Genomic DNA, 17,644 nt, shown 5'->3' with positions numbered 1-17,644 from the left:
AATGAGATACCAGTGGAACCAAATTTATCAACTGCTGGAACAAATCTACAATGGCAAGTGGCCAAAAAAGGGGTAGCTTCAGCAGAACTTCTATACATGCAACCATATTGCCTCAGAGCATAGGCTTTCTGCCTGCTCTTAATCTTTTAATCTTTCCTCAATTTTCTTCCTAATTTGTTCATTTCTTTATCCTCCCCCAACAGCTTGTTCTCCCCTACCACCAGGGGTGTAGCCTAGTGCAGGGGTTCCCAACCTTTTCCAGGGCAAGGCCTCCCAAATGGCATTAACGTTTGACCGAGGCCCCCCTTTTGCAAGATGTCTTTAAAGCACATTAAAAATACAGACATCTGAGTATGCCCCCCCCCCCCTTTTTTTTATTAATAATGACATCTTACATCTTTACATTACATTAGATTAGGAATTGATTGTGTGTGTGTGTGTGTGTGTGGTTGTCTGAGAGTGAGAAAGAGAAAATCATGTATGATTTTTCAAACCAAATTGTTGAGGCCCCCAGGGCGCCCCCTGGTCGCGGCCCCTACTTTGAAAACCACTGGCCTAGTGCAGGCTTCTTCGAGGTACGTGAAGCCAACCGCCTCATCTTTTTGAACTCAAAGGGTAGTGTATCACTCCATGAGGAAAGCACTGTCTGCCCTCTTTCACATAAATGAGCGTCACATATGCCCAATATTGGCTAGTGCTGATGTGATTGACAGAGGAGAAAGCACGGTCACCGATGGCTGTGGCATCGTCAGGATTCGAGCTCGCAATCTCCTGATGAAAGGGTGACCGAGCCACTATGGAGCTTTTACTGAGAGTCAAAACTGCATGGAAAGGGGTATGAGCTAACTGTGATTTAATGTAGCCGTAGCTTACAAAACAGTCCTCAAAGTGTTGCCAAAAACTGTGACAATATTTATATATTCATTTCCAATATTACTCTCTAAACTATCATTTTCATCATCAGAATCAGTATTTTGTTCGCTGACAGCTTCATCATCAGGTCCACCACCTAGCGACGCTTATATTTGATTACGTACTTGTTCTGCAGTAAATCGCTGAGCCGTGTCAGAGGTAATTATGGTTGACGAATCAAATCATCATTGTTTATTAAAAATTTCCCCCTGGAGGATTAAAGGAGAGGTGCACTTGTTGAGATGTGAGAGATTCAATATTGTTGCACAGAAATACATACATACACTGTTACATACCTCGGGTCAGAAGCGACCCTATGAACTTTTTACAATAAATTAATTTGAAAACAGATATTATTTTACAGTTTTTTAAATACTTTTTTTCTTGTTATATTGTTGATAATACATAGAATGTGGGATGCTAAGAGGGTAGTGGATGATGAGGTATGTGTTAAAGCGTTAAATGAATGCCAGTTAAGATCCTTAAACCGTTTCCATTGGTCTCAGCCGCAGATGCCTCATGAGCTTTAGAATCTTGAAACTTGCAATCTGATTGGATGTCCATACTTTCATGTATAGGCACTTCTGCACACTGGTGTCTAGCAGAGAAACGAATTTTAAACACAGTGACACTTTTCTTAGCAAGATCTGGTCACCAGATTGGGAAAGGTTTCCAGCATCACTTCTTTAAACGTTATTGTTTGAAACAGAGGGTTTGCAGTTTGCAGTGTCAGCCCCAAACTCTTCAGCGGTACCAAAATGTTGGTAAATATTGTGATTTGCGTGGTTGTATTGAACACCCCTAACCCTTGACTTTTGTGGGTTTTTTTTCTTTCTAAAATCCAAACTTTTTGAAAGCATAAGCGCATCCATCCATCCATACATCCATCCATTCATTTTCTTTACTGCTTATACTACACAGGTTCGCGGGGAACCTGGAGCCTATCCCAGGGGACTCGGGGAACAAGGCAGGGGACACCCTCGATGGGCTGTCAAGTCATTGCACACACACACATTCACACACACCATGGACAATTTGGAAATGCCACTCAGCCTACAGTGCATGTCTTTGAACTTGAGGAGGAACCCGGTGTACCCAGAGAAAACCCCCGAAGCACAGGGAGAACATGCAAACCTTCAACCCACCCACCGTGTCCCTCACCATGAGCACATGTTCATCCAAATCAAGGCATATTTGTTGGTTTGGTGCCCATTTTTAATCGGGTGGTTTTGCTCCTGCTTGCTGGTATTATTTTTTTTTTGTGTGAGGTGGTGTGTGTGTGTGTGTGTGTGTGTATGTGTGTGTGTGTGGTCTGTGCCTAAGACCCATCTGCTTTGGAAGCCTTGGACGTATAGTTTGGCAAAACTACTCACTGAATTTAACCCCATGCTGTCCGCAGCGTGTGTACAGGATGCTGTCCGATTCAGTGTGTGTGTGTCAAGCTTGAGTTCTCTCTGTGATGGTGAATGACAGGCTTCTGTAATTCGATAACATCAAGCCATACGAATAATAAGCATTTCTACTTCCCTGTGCGTTATAATAATTATGACCATTCTTCCAGTCTGTTGATTTTTAAGATCCACACTCGTTGATCCAGTACCAGATATTAGAGATGATAATATGTATTACGTGTCATGAGTGTGTGTGTGTGTGTGTGTGTGTGTGTGTGTGTGTATGTGTGTCAGCCCACTCTTTCCAGTTAGACACAGTCACATGCTTAATATTTCTTCCTGTTTCTACTTCCAGATTCACAGAGAGGGGCACTCGCTGTGTCTCGACAACTCCACACACAGCAGGCCTCTAGAGAAGAGACACAGCTCTGCTTCCACAGGTAAGGCTAATGCTTTTCTCAATGGACTTTTCTCACTGGACTTTTCTCACTGGACAGTCAGTTCTTTAGCCCAGAGGTAATGTTTATGTGATCTAGCATATATAATATATCAAACTATTAGGCCAATACTTTGTGTCTACAGTGGTCTAAATCATGTAGACACTGATGTTTTCATTCACAAAGTTTATGTCTGAATACAAACTGAGACAAATATGTCTCAAATACAAGAATGTATGTCGATTCGTTTGTATTAGAGATGCAAACAAGTAGCTGGCATTTCTACCCACGCTTTTCCAGTGTTTCCCAGAAAGAAAGAAAAACCCTTTCCAGTTTAGGCCACACCTTTTTCGGGGTTAAATCCGAATGCAGGTACAGATACAGATACAGATACAGATAGTGGCATTAGGTTACACCCGTAAATTGTATATTTATTAATGTGAATGTGTCAGAATATGAGAATTTCGATTTCTAAACTTTACAGGCATTTGTAGGTTCTGCTGTGGTTTTTGTTACTCTACTTTTAAACTGTTAAAGAATGACAGAATAAACAAACACATCTTCAGTCTTGGTCATCTGGGATACGGTGTATTGAAATGGAACATAAATGAAAGACTAGTTTTATTCAGCTTTTATCCGGGTCTCTAAATCTTACAAGCGTTTGTACGTTCTATTGTCATTTCCGTTACTCCACATTTTTAAACACCACAAATGAGAATAAATGACCACATCTTCAGTCCTAGTCATCTGAGATGTCATTTAAGGAAATGGAACGCAAATGAAAGATATATTGTGTGTGTGTGTATATATATGTATATATATATTTAGTGAGAAATTGCTGGTAATCCAAATAAAAAGCTCTAAGCAAGCCAGTTTTTAAGCAAACAGACCTTTATTGCATATATGCCAATGCGTGACATCACTGAAATGCCACGGCTGTGACAGAATCTATAGAGTGTCCTGCAGTTGCTAAGTAGACGCAAATGAGTCAGCTGTGTAGTGTCTGAATGGCGAGGCCCTGCTTACTGAGCCGGGGTCTGATACACGGCAGAATGCACTCATTGTTCATGCCAGCTCTTCATCTGCACCAGCTGTGTGTAGGTCTTGTTGTTTTTTTTTTTGCTTTGATGTTTGAGCGTGACATGACAGGATGCGTGGCAGGAAGTGCTATAGATAACTTATGCTTCTGATGAAGGGAAACGTTCCAGTAGAAGAGTGCCTTATTATATTAAAGGTCATAAATCGCTGATTCTATAAGATTTCTCTTGCAAGCAGCAAGTAAAAGGGTAAAAGTAGTTTTTGCTTCGCTGCATGGCGGATTAGACTGGCTTCGTTGTTGTTGTTGTTGTTGTTGTTGTTGTTTTTTCGCACCAAAAAATGAAAACAAAATACAACCTTTTTTTTTTTTTTTTTTAAATACAGCAATAAAAAAAATGCTTTCAAGCAGAAATACTCTCATACCCTTACAGGATGTTTGTTTGTAATGCCCTATAATGAACATGAGATGAGCTTCGAATGAGGACGTTTCACTGAATCAGTGTTCCTCATTAGAGGCACGTGTGGACAAAGTGGACCACGACCACTCCTTCTTTTCTCAAGACAGCATGGCACCTGTGGTGTGTGTGACAGCTGATGAGACTCTGACACACACGCCTATGCTGACACTATATAGTAGACTTCAACAAAGAGCTAGCTGTGCTGTCTTCAACAAAAACTAGTAACGCTGTAGAAATGAGAGACGGATGCGAATAATGGGACTCATTTGCAGTTCTTCTGGGTTTTGTTTTCCCTTTCCTGTGCGCGTGGGACTGGTTATCGATTGCGTGTGACCGAATGATACGACCGAAGTGGTGATATTAGCATTGAAGATTCAGATGAGGAGATGCTCCATTGGGAGAAAGCCAAAATTTTAGTCAACAGAAAAAGACTGTTAGAAGAAGCAGTTTAGATTGTTCTGCTAAATCAGGTGTGTCAGTATTTTATTTATATATATTTATTTATATTGCTCAGCAGGGTTTTTATATCCAACTATGAGAAAATCTGAGAATTGAGAAGTGAAAATGGTAAAAAAATACGCCTTTGTGTGCGTGTGTGTGTGTGTGTTGCAGAGAGTTCTCGGTCTCCAGCTCGATACAGCACCGGCAGCACAACCCTCCGAGACTCAGGCAGCGACACGGATGGCTTCATCAGCACTGACACAGGAGAAGACAGCGTCTTCAGAAAGGTGAGGGACACAGAGAGAAATGGAAATATGTGGAGGAATCAAGACAGGAAACGCAACACGTTCACATCTCGCTCTGTTGTTTTGTCATTGTTTAACTGATCAGCAATTAGTTTTTTTCATCATTGTCGCGAACAGAAATGCTTGATTTTGCTGTGATTTTCGTGCTTTATTTGTTTTATTTGAGTTTTTTTGTGCTTTTTTCTTGTTGTTGCAGAAATCTACTTGATTTTGGTGAAACTGCAGTTGTTTTGCTCGGTCTTTTAGCTATACTAATGTTCGTAAATGAGATCCTTTACTAAATTAGACTAATGTTCGTAAATGAGACAAGTAGCTATACTAATGTTCGTAAATGAGACCCTTCAGCTATACTAATGTTCGTAAATGAGACCCTTCAGCTATACTAATATTCGTAAATGAGACCCTTCAGCTATACTAATATTCGTTAATGAGACCCTTCAGCTATACTAATGTACGTAAATGAGACAAGTAGCTATACTAATGTTCGTAAATGAGACCCTTCAGCTATACTAATGTTCGTAAATGAGACCCTTCAGCTATACTAATATTCGTAAATGAGACCCTTCAGCTATACTAATGTTCGTAAATGAGACCCTTCAGCTATACTAATATTCGTAAATGAGACCCTTCAGCTATACTAATATTCGTTAATGAGACCCTTCAGCTATACTAATGTACGTAAATGAGACAAGTAGCTATACTAATATTCGTAAATGAGACCCTTCAGCTATAATAATGTTCGTAAATGAGACATGTAGCTGTACTAGTGCACGTGATACGCGGTACTCGAAGAGGGCTTTGTGAATGCGCAGTGTGATGACGTCACATGATGTGTCTAATGTCAAATCCGCAGATAATCTGCGTTCATTTTGAAAAATCGAGTTTTGATTTTGTGTTAATTCCTGTGATCGCTAAATCCTCGAGGGACTGATTAAGGCAGCTTCTGGAGTGATGTGATTTTTCGACGATTTCGATTTTGATCATTTAGTGAACAGTTAATGTTGCCGACAGTGAGACTGTTAGCTGTTAGTGACAATGTTAATTAAATGCACAGCGTCTGAACTGTTTCTTCATTTGGTTTTCTTCAGAAATAGAAATTCTACAGAAAACCACATTCTGCCCTCGTTTTCTATAGGGTTTAAGAAACAGGAGCCCCGATACCGTAAACTAGCAAAACCTGAAAATGGTGCACAGACATAGATACCATTTAAAACATTACAGGCTGCATCTTAATTTCGAGGCAAGCAAAACTAACTCCTAGTGATAATTCCTTTTTCTTGTTCTCACATCCTTAACCATGGAAAGGAACTCTTTTTTTTTTTTTACCAGGTAGATTTTCTTAATGCTCAGTCACTGTTTATGACAAATATAATTAGTGCGGTTGATGCTTATGTAACAATTTCATTTAAATATTCCATAATTCCATATTATTTCATAGTCTTGTTCTCCTCACTATTATTCTTAAACGTGCAAAATAATGGAAATAAACTGACGAGTGGTACCTCTCTGCTAATCCTGCAAGCTAGACATCTAAAATTCGCTAGAGTCATCAGATTTCATCACTAAAGAAGCGATTAAACTGCCGTGACAGATGACCGACTTGTTTACTCAAAACGAATTGCTTCAAGCAAAACACCTTAATAACTTTAATTAACAGGATTCCATGACCGTTTTTCCGTAAGCGTGATCCATTGATTACGCTGAGCTTTGTGGAAAGCTGGCACATCAAGGGGTGTATGTAGAGGATTGTGGCGAGCCAGTCGGATCGAAGATTCTGAAGCTTGTGGCCAGAAAATTGTCCAAAACATATCAGACACTCTGATGCGTGATATTTGGCAAAATCTTTGCATAGTCACTTCTTTTGAATTCTACATGCCATTTGTATTTCTTTTAGCATTACCTGTATTGGTAAGAAGTATGACGGTCATGTGACCAGAGTTGTAATACTCTAGGTTTCCATCTACTCTGTGAAAGCTCGCCCACACACATGCCCTCATAGTCCTCGTCTTCTTCACACACATGCGTTGGAAGTCATTTCTGGGACACATGAATAGAAAGCTTTCATCCCCCAGAGTCCCAACAAAACCCCCAGTGTGTGTGTGTGTGTGTGTGTGTGTGTGTGTGTGTGTGTGATGTAGGCACAGAGCCCTTCCACTGCCTCCACTCTCTCTCACACTACTTCTGCACAGCACAAGGGACTGGCCAAAGCCTCACACCCAGCACCATGGGATTAGTTCAGGCTTAAAGGTCTTTGTAAAGTTTGGAGTGCGGTTTCTGTTTTTCTGTTTGTGTGTGAGTGTGTGTGTGTGTGTGTGTGTGTGATCGGGGACTTCGCACTGTAGGTATCGACGGTCGGAAACTTTCCCCCTCGTAGTCTCATTTCACAGGCTGAGTCACTGTTTCTCTTGGGTCCTGTTCTTCCCTTTATACCGCACTGATCCAAAAAGAGTAAAACTGTGATTTGTTATAGGAATGGTTTTACCAAATTATTGGTGTCCGAGTGTTCTCAGTCATTATACGCGGCACTGGCATTTGGTCTGACTCGTTCCATTAAATAACGCTGTGCCTTGTTAAATCAACCTGATAGTGAGTGATTGAGGTCAAACCGAATTATATTACCAAATTGCTGACTGTTGATGATGTTTGTAAAGTTGTAGATTTCTAAAAAAAATTTTTTTAAATGGCATAACCAATAGCACAGATAGGTCTTTATTGTTGACCAGGGATTAGAAATGAATTATTTTTCATTTCGGTTGATTCAGTGATATTTTTCCTGCTTCAGTGTTCCATCACCCCCCCCCCCCCCCCCACACACACACACTTTAGAATGAAAAGACATTTTGACATTTGACATTCAGACATTTTGTCTCTGGAAGGTTATATTGGTTATGTTTTTTTTCATTCCCCTGTAACTACAAACCGACAAAAACTCTCAGTAGACCTGAGTCTATCTCACTCTGTCTGTCTCTGTCTCTCTCAGGGCCAGGAGGTTCTAGGTGTGAGCGACAGTGCCAGCGAGGTGTCCGTCTCCTGCTCGTCCACAGACGACACGGCCAGCCTGTGCCAGCCGAGTTCCTCCACCGAGAGCTCTGTAGAAGTGCGGTGCCGAGGAGCAGGAGGAGGAGGAGAAGCCGAAGAGGAGGCCAAAGACCACGTGACCGAGGTCCCACTGCGCTCATCTCTGCTCCGCTCCTCTGTCCGCTCACAGTCTCCATTCCGCCGTCACAGCTGGGGGCCGGGAAAAAACCAGGCTGGAGAGGGAGACATGAATCAGCGCAGGTATGTTAGAGGACGGAAGACACCATGGGATACACCATGGGGTGTATGATAGTTCAAAAGCCTGTGTCTAACTTACAGTTACATTGAATGTTGTGTCCTTAACTCCAACAAAAATGTCTCTGTTCTTAAAGGACAGAGAGTACAAAATATAGAACGCACATCTGGGCATTTTAGCCATACAGGTAAATGTATGTAAATGTAGGTAAAAATTGACTGACAATCGCTACAGTGTTATTAGCGTGCACTGATTGGCCGCTTTATTAGAGAGACCTACCTTGTTGATCCAGCATGTACGTATGTTGTGGTTTGGGAAAACCCATCAGATGTGGATGAATTCTGCCAACAATAACAGCCAAAAATGACCAAAGTATTGCTGCCAGTACTATACTTCAGCATTTGTACTTTAAGAAAACAACAACAACAACAAAAAAAAACACGTCAGCAAAATAACGTCGAAATGTTTTATTTACTTGCATCATCAAAACCTAGAAGAGTGCTTACACACTCTTACAGATGTCAGTAGATGACGTTTTAGATTATACAGTTGAGGTCATTAGTTCACATACGCCTTGCAGAATCTGAAACATTTTAATAATTAAAACAAATATAAGATGATTTTGTTTTTTTATTTTGTCCTTTCACATAGCAGATGTTTACATGTAGTCCACAAGACACGATAATAACTGAATTTACACAAATGAACTGTTACCCCTACCTCTACCATGACAGTGTCACTGTAGTGCCGAGAACAGTCCAGTCCACAAATGATGGACAGAGCGCGGTCGGCAAACTGCATAGCAAGAGTTAGTAATTACAGCCTGTAATTGTACATCTCCAAAATGCTTCGAAAGCCTCTTTTCCATTACATGGCTGAATGATTGCAGCTGCATCACGGCATCATGCTGTTTTGTGCAGTGCTCAAAAAGTAACACCAATACCATGTCCCATATTTGTAGTAAATATGCAGCAGTTTTTAAAATATGTTGTATGTGATGAATTATGCCGGTGTATTGATTCAGAATATGAACCTGTAATTGAGAATAACACTGCTGGAAAAGGAAGTGTACTGTATGTTCAGCCATGCTACAGTATTATTAAAAGAAATGGCAAGGAATGCTAAAGGAAACGATATTAAAGCCGTCCACCACTCATTTGTTTTCGGAAGCGCACGGCAAATAAATCATCGGAGAATATGAGAAAATGAAATTTCAGAGTTTCATAATAGGATTTATCAAACCGCTAGAAAGCATTCGTCTCCATTTTTAGATCATTTATTCATGAGGGCGTATAGTAAGTATCGGCCGGGTTTAGTGTAGGTTTCTCTGTACAGTAGGGTTCAAAAAATAGACGACGTCTGAGTTTGATCATGAGTGGAAATGAAACCGTATACAGTATCCGTCTGTGCAGTGGGTCATTCAGTCAGGACTTCTGAGTCATCAGAGGACACCCTTTCACCATCCCATCTTTTTCAAACCTTTTCACTCTCCCTTCCTTTTGTAATCCGTAGATCAATGTTTCCTTAAACACTTAGACTGCATGCTCAGTAATGATTAAGGATTGGTCTTCTGTCACCTGCTCAGGCTGTTTTAATAAAAAGCAATCTCACTCACTAGTTCTGCTTTCTCTCATCTTTTTTTTCCCTGCCTCATCCGTCCATTTCCAGTTATTTACGAAGTCCCGGGGATCTAAAGCCCACCTTTCATAGAAGAAGGTATCATCTCTTTCAAATGCTTCTTTTTTCTTTCTTTTCCTTTTTTTTTTTTTTTTTTTTTTATACTTCTGTAATTCATATTCAATTTCTGTGAAGGTCTGAAGATAATCTCCTTAGGCTTTGGCAATCCTTCCTGTCATTTCAAAGACTTAATTCCATTAGTTCATTTTCATTCAGCATGTCTCAGATCATAAGCATTGAGAGCAAATGAATTTTTCTTTTTTTTTTTTCTGCTTTCACTAAACCTCAAAGTGTCTTTGGTTTTGGTTCATCTTCATCCCTTTCTCAGTCATAGCTGGTGTCCCACTGAGATCCCCTTCAGTTCTGACCTGGATGAGATTAGCCAGCTTCTCAGGTACAGCATGTGTTTTTTTTTTTTTGTTTTTTTTTGTGTGTGTGTGTGTGTGTGTGTGTGTGTACATGCATCTGCTCAGGAAAAGAGCCAGCCCCTTTTTGACTTGTGCATGCAACTTTTGCATTGAGATTTGCATCACCTTTTTTTTTTTTTTTTTTTTATTGCATGAGACAAAGAGAGTTTGTGCCGATTTGGTTTGCTTCGATTTAACTCGGCTTAAGTGCAGAGTAAGCTTCAGAGAAGGAAATACTGCTGGAAATACTGCTGCACAGGCTTTTAAAACAGGATGACTAATATACTCATTGTCGTAACTTGTGCAGATGACAAGTAAGTACAGCTCTTGAGCAAAACTGCATCTAAAGAACATTGACTGATCTGATATTGCATAACAAACATGTTCTGGCATTAAGTTAACCTTTTCATGCATAGTGTCCAACCTTACTGTATGTACACTCGAGGACGTTTTTAGGAAAAATAGACGATGCAAATCACCTCCAAATCACTTGTCAGCATGTCTGTGGTTTAACTGTGCAAACTTTCTAGGCAAAATATTAAACTAAATGAAAAAAATATTTTGTGATAAATTCTGGTGAACACCTTGGCTTTTTAAAAACTATTTTAAAAATAGTATTATTATCGAATATATATATATATTTTTTTTACTGCCAAAATGAGCTGCATCGTGCAACAGGTCTAAACTATGTAAATTTGTCAAGAATACGGCTATATTTTTGTTCAAAAATGATATTTCTATAATTCCAGTCAATATTTTAGACCTGAATTGTAACCTTATTACTCATAGTATTCCTTCACATGGATAAACATATGACATTTTTAAATGCAGGTGATATTTAGAGGAAAAAAAAAAGTCAAATGACAAAACCATCGGAAGAATCTGGAAATGTTTTTTTTTTTTTTAAATGTTATGTATGAAAGGATTCATTTAGATTACGTTACATTAGATACTGAATGGTTTCAGTGTAGTAGTAGTAGTAGTTGGTGTAGTAGTGTGACCATAATGAAAATCAGTCTTTTTTCATTGTGAAAGTCTGTAGAGTTTGATATGTTATGTCATTCTAAAGTTATTAGCACATTAAAGATGTCTTTGTGTTGTTGAAAGAAAGAAAGAAAAGCCTTGTATAACTACACACCAGCTCTTTCCATAAAGTAGAGATAACTCAGTCCATCGGTGTGCGGTGTGTTTTGCAAGATTGTTCTGTCATTGTCAGCTTGCACTTCCTCTTCAGCTGGAAATACCAAACGTTTAACACTTACAGAGCTGCGTGCATGCTAGCACTCTGATGAGGTGTTCAGGACGTGGTACTGTTGGATTTAAAAGCTTCTCTTGTACACCAATAGTTACAGCCTAGAGGGTCTGGACGCAGAGAGGGATGATGGGAAACGATGGCAGGCGCAGGAAGCACGCTCCTCTCAGGACCAGCAGAGCGAAGACACGGGCTCCCAGGTGTCTCTCACTGAGGAAGGGCAGGAGTCCGACCTGGGAGACAGCAGCAGTCTGGACAGTCAGGTAGGTGATATTTAATGGTCTGTTGTCCACCAGGGATGACATTCCCAGTCAGGAGCAGTTTTTTTTTTTTTCTCTGTTCTAAAAAAACATGTTTTAAGTTAACAAGGTTTGGATAATGGGGCGCACGTTGGCTTAGTGGTTAGCACGTTCGCCTCACACTTCCAGGGTCTGGGGTTTGATTCCCGCCGGGGCCGTGTGTGTGGAGTTTGCATGTTCTCCCCGTGCTGTGGGGGTGTACTCCGGGTGATCAGCGGTTTCCTCCCCCAGTCCAAAGACATACATGGTATGCATACATGATTGGCATGTCTAATGAATGCAATTCATGTATCTAATGTGTACAATTCAGGGCACACTCACACACCCATTCATGGACTGGCACCCTGTCCAGGGTGTACCCTGCCTTGTGCCTGATGCTTCCTGGGATAGGCTCACATTATGGGATCCCATCCTGGGATAGGCTCACATTATGGGATCCCATCCTGGGATAGGCTCACATTATGGGATCCCATCCTGGGATAGGCTCACATTATGGGATCCCATTCTGGGATAGGATCACATTATGGGATCCCATTCTGGGATAGGATCACATTATGGGATCCCATCCTGGGATAGCAGCATAAACACACACATAGTTCTGTGCAGCTCAGTTCAGCTGTCTCTCTTTGTGTCTCTCTCTCTCTCTGTGTGTGTGTGTGTGTGTGTGTGTGTGTGTCTCTCTCTGTGTGTGTGTGTGTCTCTGTCTCTTGCTCCCTGTGTCTCTCTCTGTATGTCTCTCTCTGTCTCTGTGTCTCTCTCTGTGTGGCTCTCTGTCTCTCTCTCTCTCTCCGTCTCTGTCTCTTGCTCTCTGTGTCTCTCTCTGTCTCTCTCTCTCTCTCTCTCTCTGTGTGCGTCTCTCTCTCTGTGTCTCTCTCACTCTGTCTCTCTCTCTGTGGCTCTCTCTCTGTGTGTCTCGCTTTCTCTGTCTCTCTTTCTCTCTGTCTCTTGCTCTCTGTGGCTCTCTCTGTCTCTCTCTCTCTCTCTCTCTCTCTCTCTCGTGGTGCTCCTCTCTCCATTCACAAACCTTAGCTGGACCACGCCCCCGCCTACACAATCAATTATCAGAGATTTTCTTCGGACAACATTTAATAATCTTTACCTGTTCTAAATAAACAGTGCACACGAGTGCTTCCTGATTATGTCCCTGGAGTAAAATGTTTTGGGGTTTTTGTGTTTTTGTTTTGTTTCATTTCTTTTTTTTTTGTTTGCTCTGATACACCTGATTAAAAAAATCAGCTCATTAAGTAAGGTGTTAAGGAAAGAAAAAAACACATCAGGGCATGCTGTTATTGGAAAATAATCAGTGATTGAGTAGGTTGGTGTGGCCTGATACAAAGTGGAGTTACTGTCACCATCCTGAAGGTGATTATTTTCCAATGACAACGTACTTTCCAGAAGTGTTTTATTCCTTTATACCACATAAATATATATTACAATTTTGTTTATTCAATCAAATAACAAGACATTGTACATTTTATTTGTTTATAAATACAGTACATATAGAGGTGTGGAACATTGGTGAAACAAGTTTGTTCCTGTTCTCACTTATGTTGTAAGAGCCAGACAGTCCCCAGTCTCTTTTTCCTCTCTTTTTTAATAATAAGACAAAAACTGTAAGGTAATAAGACAAAAAAAGAAGACAGTTTGTCATGTTACAGCAGAAAAGCTGTCCGGAGACTTTCCTGCGTCTGAAAACTTACAATTACCGTGCTCATATTACAGCAAGTCCATTAATCTAAACCATGTGGCCTGCACTAATATCAGAGCTGCTGTTATGGACAATTAATCAGCATGTTGCGACCAATCAGGATCAAGAATTCAACAGTGCGCTGACATAATTAAAATGATATCAGTGGCTAGTCATTACAAGACAACATTTAACAATCAGTCTTGTCAAGCATGTACATTCTGGAACATTCTGCATCAGTGACACACACATATTTTCTTTTAGAAATCGAGAAGATATCGGCCATTCCGGCGCGGCTGTCAGTCTATGACTCTTCCCCTCCGAGAGAGCGTCTCCATGCTGTCCATCAGTCAGAGGGACATCGACGGTGAGTCATCTCTTGCTGTCTGTGAATCTGTTAGAGTATAAAAGACAAACTGATTGTAGAGCAGAACGGTTATTCTGAGACGTTTGCTAAATATAATTGGAAGCTCAGCAGTGCTCATCGTGTATGATAGAGATAGAGTATTACCGAAAAAGTTTTTTTTCTTGAAGCCCCATATTTTCTCCCTCTAAGTTCTACTTCTGTATCTTCAGAGAAATAACTGCTGTTAATAAAGTGCTGTTATGGTTTCTTTTATGCCCTCAATTGCCATCGTTCAGCAAAAGCAAGGGTTCGGCAAAAGAGACGGCTTTCTTTTTCCTTGAACATCGCGCCACTTCTTCACAAATCCAAACGTGATTTTTCAGTCAGCTCTTCATCCAGTGATGAGGAGGACTCTATAAGTAAGTTATAGCTATAGAGACTCAACAGTGGTGATAACGTTACAATCCCCTAATAGAAACTAGTAGAAACATTGCAGCTAGCTGTAGAAATGTAGGTATTCGGTAGAGGCTGTGGCTCCGGTGCTAGAGCTGGCTGTCTTCTAATCGTAAAGTTGCCCCAAGTTGCTCCTGATGACAGTCTAGCACCTTGTGTGTGTGTGAATGGGTGAATGAGAAAGTTTTGTAGAACCGCTAAAGTTAAATAAGCACTATATAAGTGCAGACCATAGTTAGAATGGGCCTCAAATAACAAATATCAAGCTGGCTCCAAAAGTATATATTCAGAAATTCTTCACAAGAGCCTTCAAAGTCTGTTCAGAAAAAAAAAAACATTCCAAGAGCTCCTGGGTTTGTGTTTTTTACATATAAGATTTTAAAATTTACATATAAGGAGATTCACTACATTATATGTAATACACTGAAAAAGACCCATGTCACACCCCTCTTCATCTCCCTCCACTGGCTTCCTGTACCCGCCCCTATCAAATTCAAGGCCTTGATGCTCACGTACAAGACCTTGTCTGGAACAGCACCGTCCTACATCAACTCCCTCCTGAAGGCTTACATTCCCTCACGCAACCTGCGATCGATTAATGACCAACTCTTAGTAGTGCCTACTCAGTGTGGCTCAAGGTCCCTTTCCAGAACCTTCACACTATCTGTTCCTCAGTGGTGGAATAAACTTCCAACCTCAATCCAGACCACAGAATCTGTCACTATCTTCAAAAAACAGCTAAAGAGACACCTCTTCCGTGAACACCGAACTAACCCCTAAAACGCCAACCCCCACATTATCCTTTAAAAAAACAAACAAACAAAAACTCTGGCACTACCACCTCTACTCTGTGCACTTTGCTTTTCTAGAACTCATTAAAAGATATTGTACAGTAGCACCACTTGTATAGTTCTCCGCTTGATATATCGCTTTGCTTGTATTTCCTCATTTGTAAGTCGCTTTGGATAAAAGTGTCTGCTAAATGAATAAATGTCCATGTAAATGTGAATGATTGATTGACTTCATATCATATAATTAGCTATGGATTATGTCAATTGCACACACAAATGTATTACAATAGATGTATTACATGTATTATACTAGATATTCAATTAGATATTCAATTAAGTGAGCCCTATAAAAGGAGTTAGAGTTATGCTCCATTTACGTAAAGGTCGTAACTCATCATTTTCGACCTCCAACTAAGAAAAACCAAATAAAACGCCCCTTCAATTCGGAGTTCCTACTCAGGAACTCGGGAAGGTCTCCTCAACCACAAGTTCATCAAGTGATGTCAAATCGACATGGCTACTAAAACCATCAACAGTAAACAAATCAGTACTTCTTACCCGTAAAGAGTTATGCTGTATGTACTAGTATATGCTTTAGATCAGTCAATATACAGACAGTGAGGTTTTTCCCACTTGTGCAGAGGTCAAAAATGACATAGTTGCTGCACTGCTTTAAGATTTAGAGCATGTCATGCTTAGGAGATGTTTTATTTATTTATTCATTTAGTTATTTTTTACCATTTAGTCGCCATTTTGTCATTTTCAGCTCTATGATCATTGCCTTTTATGGAGTTTTGAGGGCATCACTGAATGCAAATTAACGCAAATTAATGCAAATGAATGTGTTTGGTAATTTACGATGATTAGCATTTATTAATAGATAAGCATGAATACGGCGAAAATCAGCATTACCAAAACTTAAATCCCGTGGGAATTTTTAGTTCGGTTTGGCCAACGGAAACACTTCCACACCACTTTACTAAAATATTGGTAATTGAAGCGCACTGTTTCACACAACACCTTAAAATCCAAACACGGCTGCGAAATGACTGCTTTTGAGCCCAGCAGTTATTTTTGCCCTCTTGAATCCCCATGCTTTTACTGTGGGTTAAAGATTAGCATGTACTGAAATGTTTACAATATTTTTCCATCTCCATGGCTGAGTTGCTAACAACACAACCTTGCCAACTTTCTCTACTTTGTCTTTTTTTGGAACCGTTTCTCCCAAAGCCCCTGAATTACCGTCTTTCAGCGTGACTGTAAAAACCGAGACACTTTTTTTTTTTTGCGGTTTTCATATTTGCAATAGACATGTCCCTGCTTTCCCATGACTCTTATACAAAAGAATTTGAGAATCTTCTCTTTTCACAGTGCGATAAAATAACCATATGACAAAAAATTCTAATGAAGAAAATAAGATATAGTTGACATACTAAGCAAACAGTTTGTTTTGGTTAAATATATCCTTAATAAGTGAAAATCATGATTTGACTTTGATTTGCTTTGCTTTATTGCTGTCCTTCCAGCTATGAGATCCTGTGGTAGCCCTTCAAATTCTCTGGCCTACAGGTAAGAGCTCCCACAGTTTGCTAACTATTGTAAAAGATTCAGTGAGTGTAACTTTGTACCGCCCTGCCTACACTGCGTATCCCAGGAGCTCTGCAATATTAATAGTCAATCATTTTAATATTACACCAACTGTAGTATTAATGTACTGTTGGGAAACTAAATATTTAGAGCACTTAGAGAGTATACATATATTATATATACACTGAGTTGCCAGTTTAGTACATTTGATAATCTTTTACATATAACACATAATGTATACTAATTTTTCAAAAATAAATAAATTGTCATTAACAGAGATGTTATCATTATGAAATTACATAGAAATTATACAGTGAATTATTAAACAAATCAAAAGCACATATTATATATATATATATATATATATATATATACACACACACACACACACACACACACACACACACACACACTGTTAAGCACATGTAAACCACATATTTTTTTATATACATATATACACACACACACACACACACACACACACATATATATATATATATATATATATATATATATATATATATATATATATACTGTTAGTGTATGTGCAGTATGTAACCTATATTGGAAAATATATACACATAACAATATGCATAACATGACATATAGATCATCAAATTTAATTTAATTATCCTCAAGCAGAATAATTAAAGAAAACAAATAACCTGTATATACAGAATATATATTGTGTATATTGTAATATTTTCCTGTGTATGTGTCTTTTCAGTATCACAGAAGAGGAGCCTGGCCCTTTAAGAGGGGTTTTTGAACTAAAAAGCGAGAACAAAATGAGTCGCACTTTTAGTTACCTGAAGAGTAAAATGTACAAGAAGTCTCGGGTAAGTTATAATCAAAGACGGGTTTACACTTGTATGATGAAAATCGGCCT

The 17,644-nt window shown here is 39.6% G+C and overlaps 1 protein-coding gene across 6 annotated transcripts in view; it reads left to right on the top strand.

The window, feature by feature from the left end:
* Window positions 1–17,644, top strand: part of LOC108270994 (A-kinase anchor protein 13) — a 93,371-nt gene that overhangs the window by 44,180 nt on the left and 31,547 nt on the right. For 4 of the 6 annotated variants that reach the window (XM_017478111.3, XM_053683379.1, XM_017478112.3 and 1 more), the window contains exons 9-17: window positions 2,659–2,743; window positions 4,849–4,964; window positions 7,963–8,261; window positions 9,925–9,972; window positions 10,262–10,327; window positions 11,687–11,855; window positions 13,843–13,945; window positions 16,695–16,737; window positions 17,483–17,594. In XM_017478111.3, the coding sequence (XP_017333600.2) occupies window positions 2,659–2,743; window positions 4,849–4,964; window positions 7,963–8,261; window positions 9,925–9,972; window positions 10,262–10,327; window positions 11,687–11,855; window positions 13,843–13,945; window positions 16,695–16,737; window positions 17,483–17,594 (1,041 nt within the window). The remainder of the gene's footprint in view (window positions 1–2,658; window positions 2,744–4,848; window positions 4,965–7,962; window positions 8,262–9,924; window positions 9,973–10,261; window positions 10,328–11,686; window positions 11,856–13,842; window positions 13,946–16,694; window positions 16,738–17,482; window positions 17,595–17,644) is intronic. The other 2 variants (XM_017478113.3, XM_017478114.3) reach the window with 2 other exon arrangements.

Source organism: Ictalurus punctatus, chromosome 10 (genome assembly GCF_001660625.3).
Source record: "Ictalurus punctatus breed USDA103 chromosome 10, Coco_2.0, whole genome shotgun sequence".
Lineage (NCBI taxonomy): Eukaryota > Metazoa > Chordata > Actinopteri > Siluriformes > Ictaluridae > Ictalurus > Ictalurus punctatus.
Note: the sequence above shows the minus strand (reverse complement) of the source record. Positions and strands in the feature narration are given on the sequence as shown.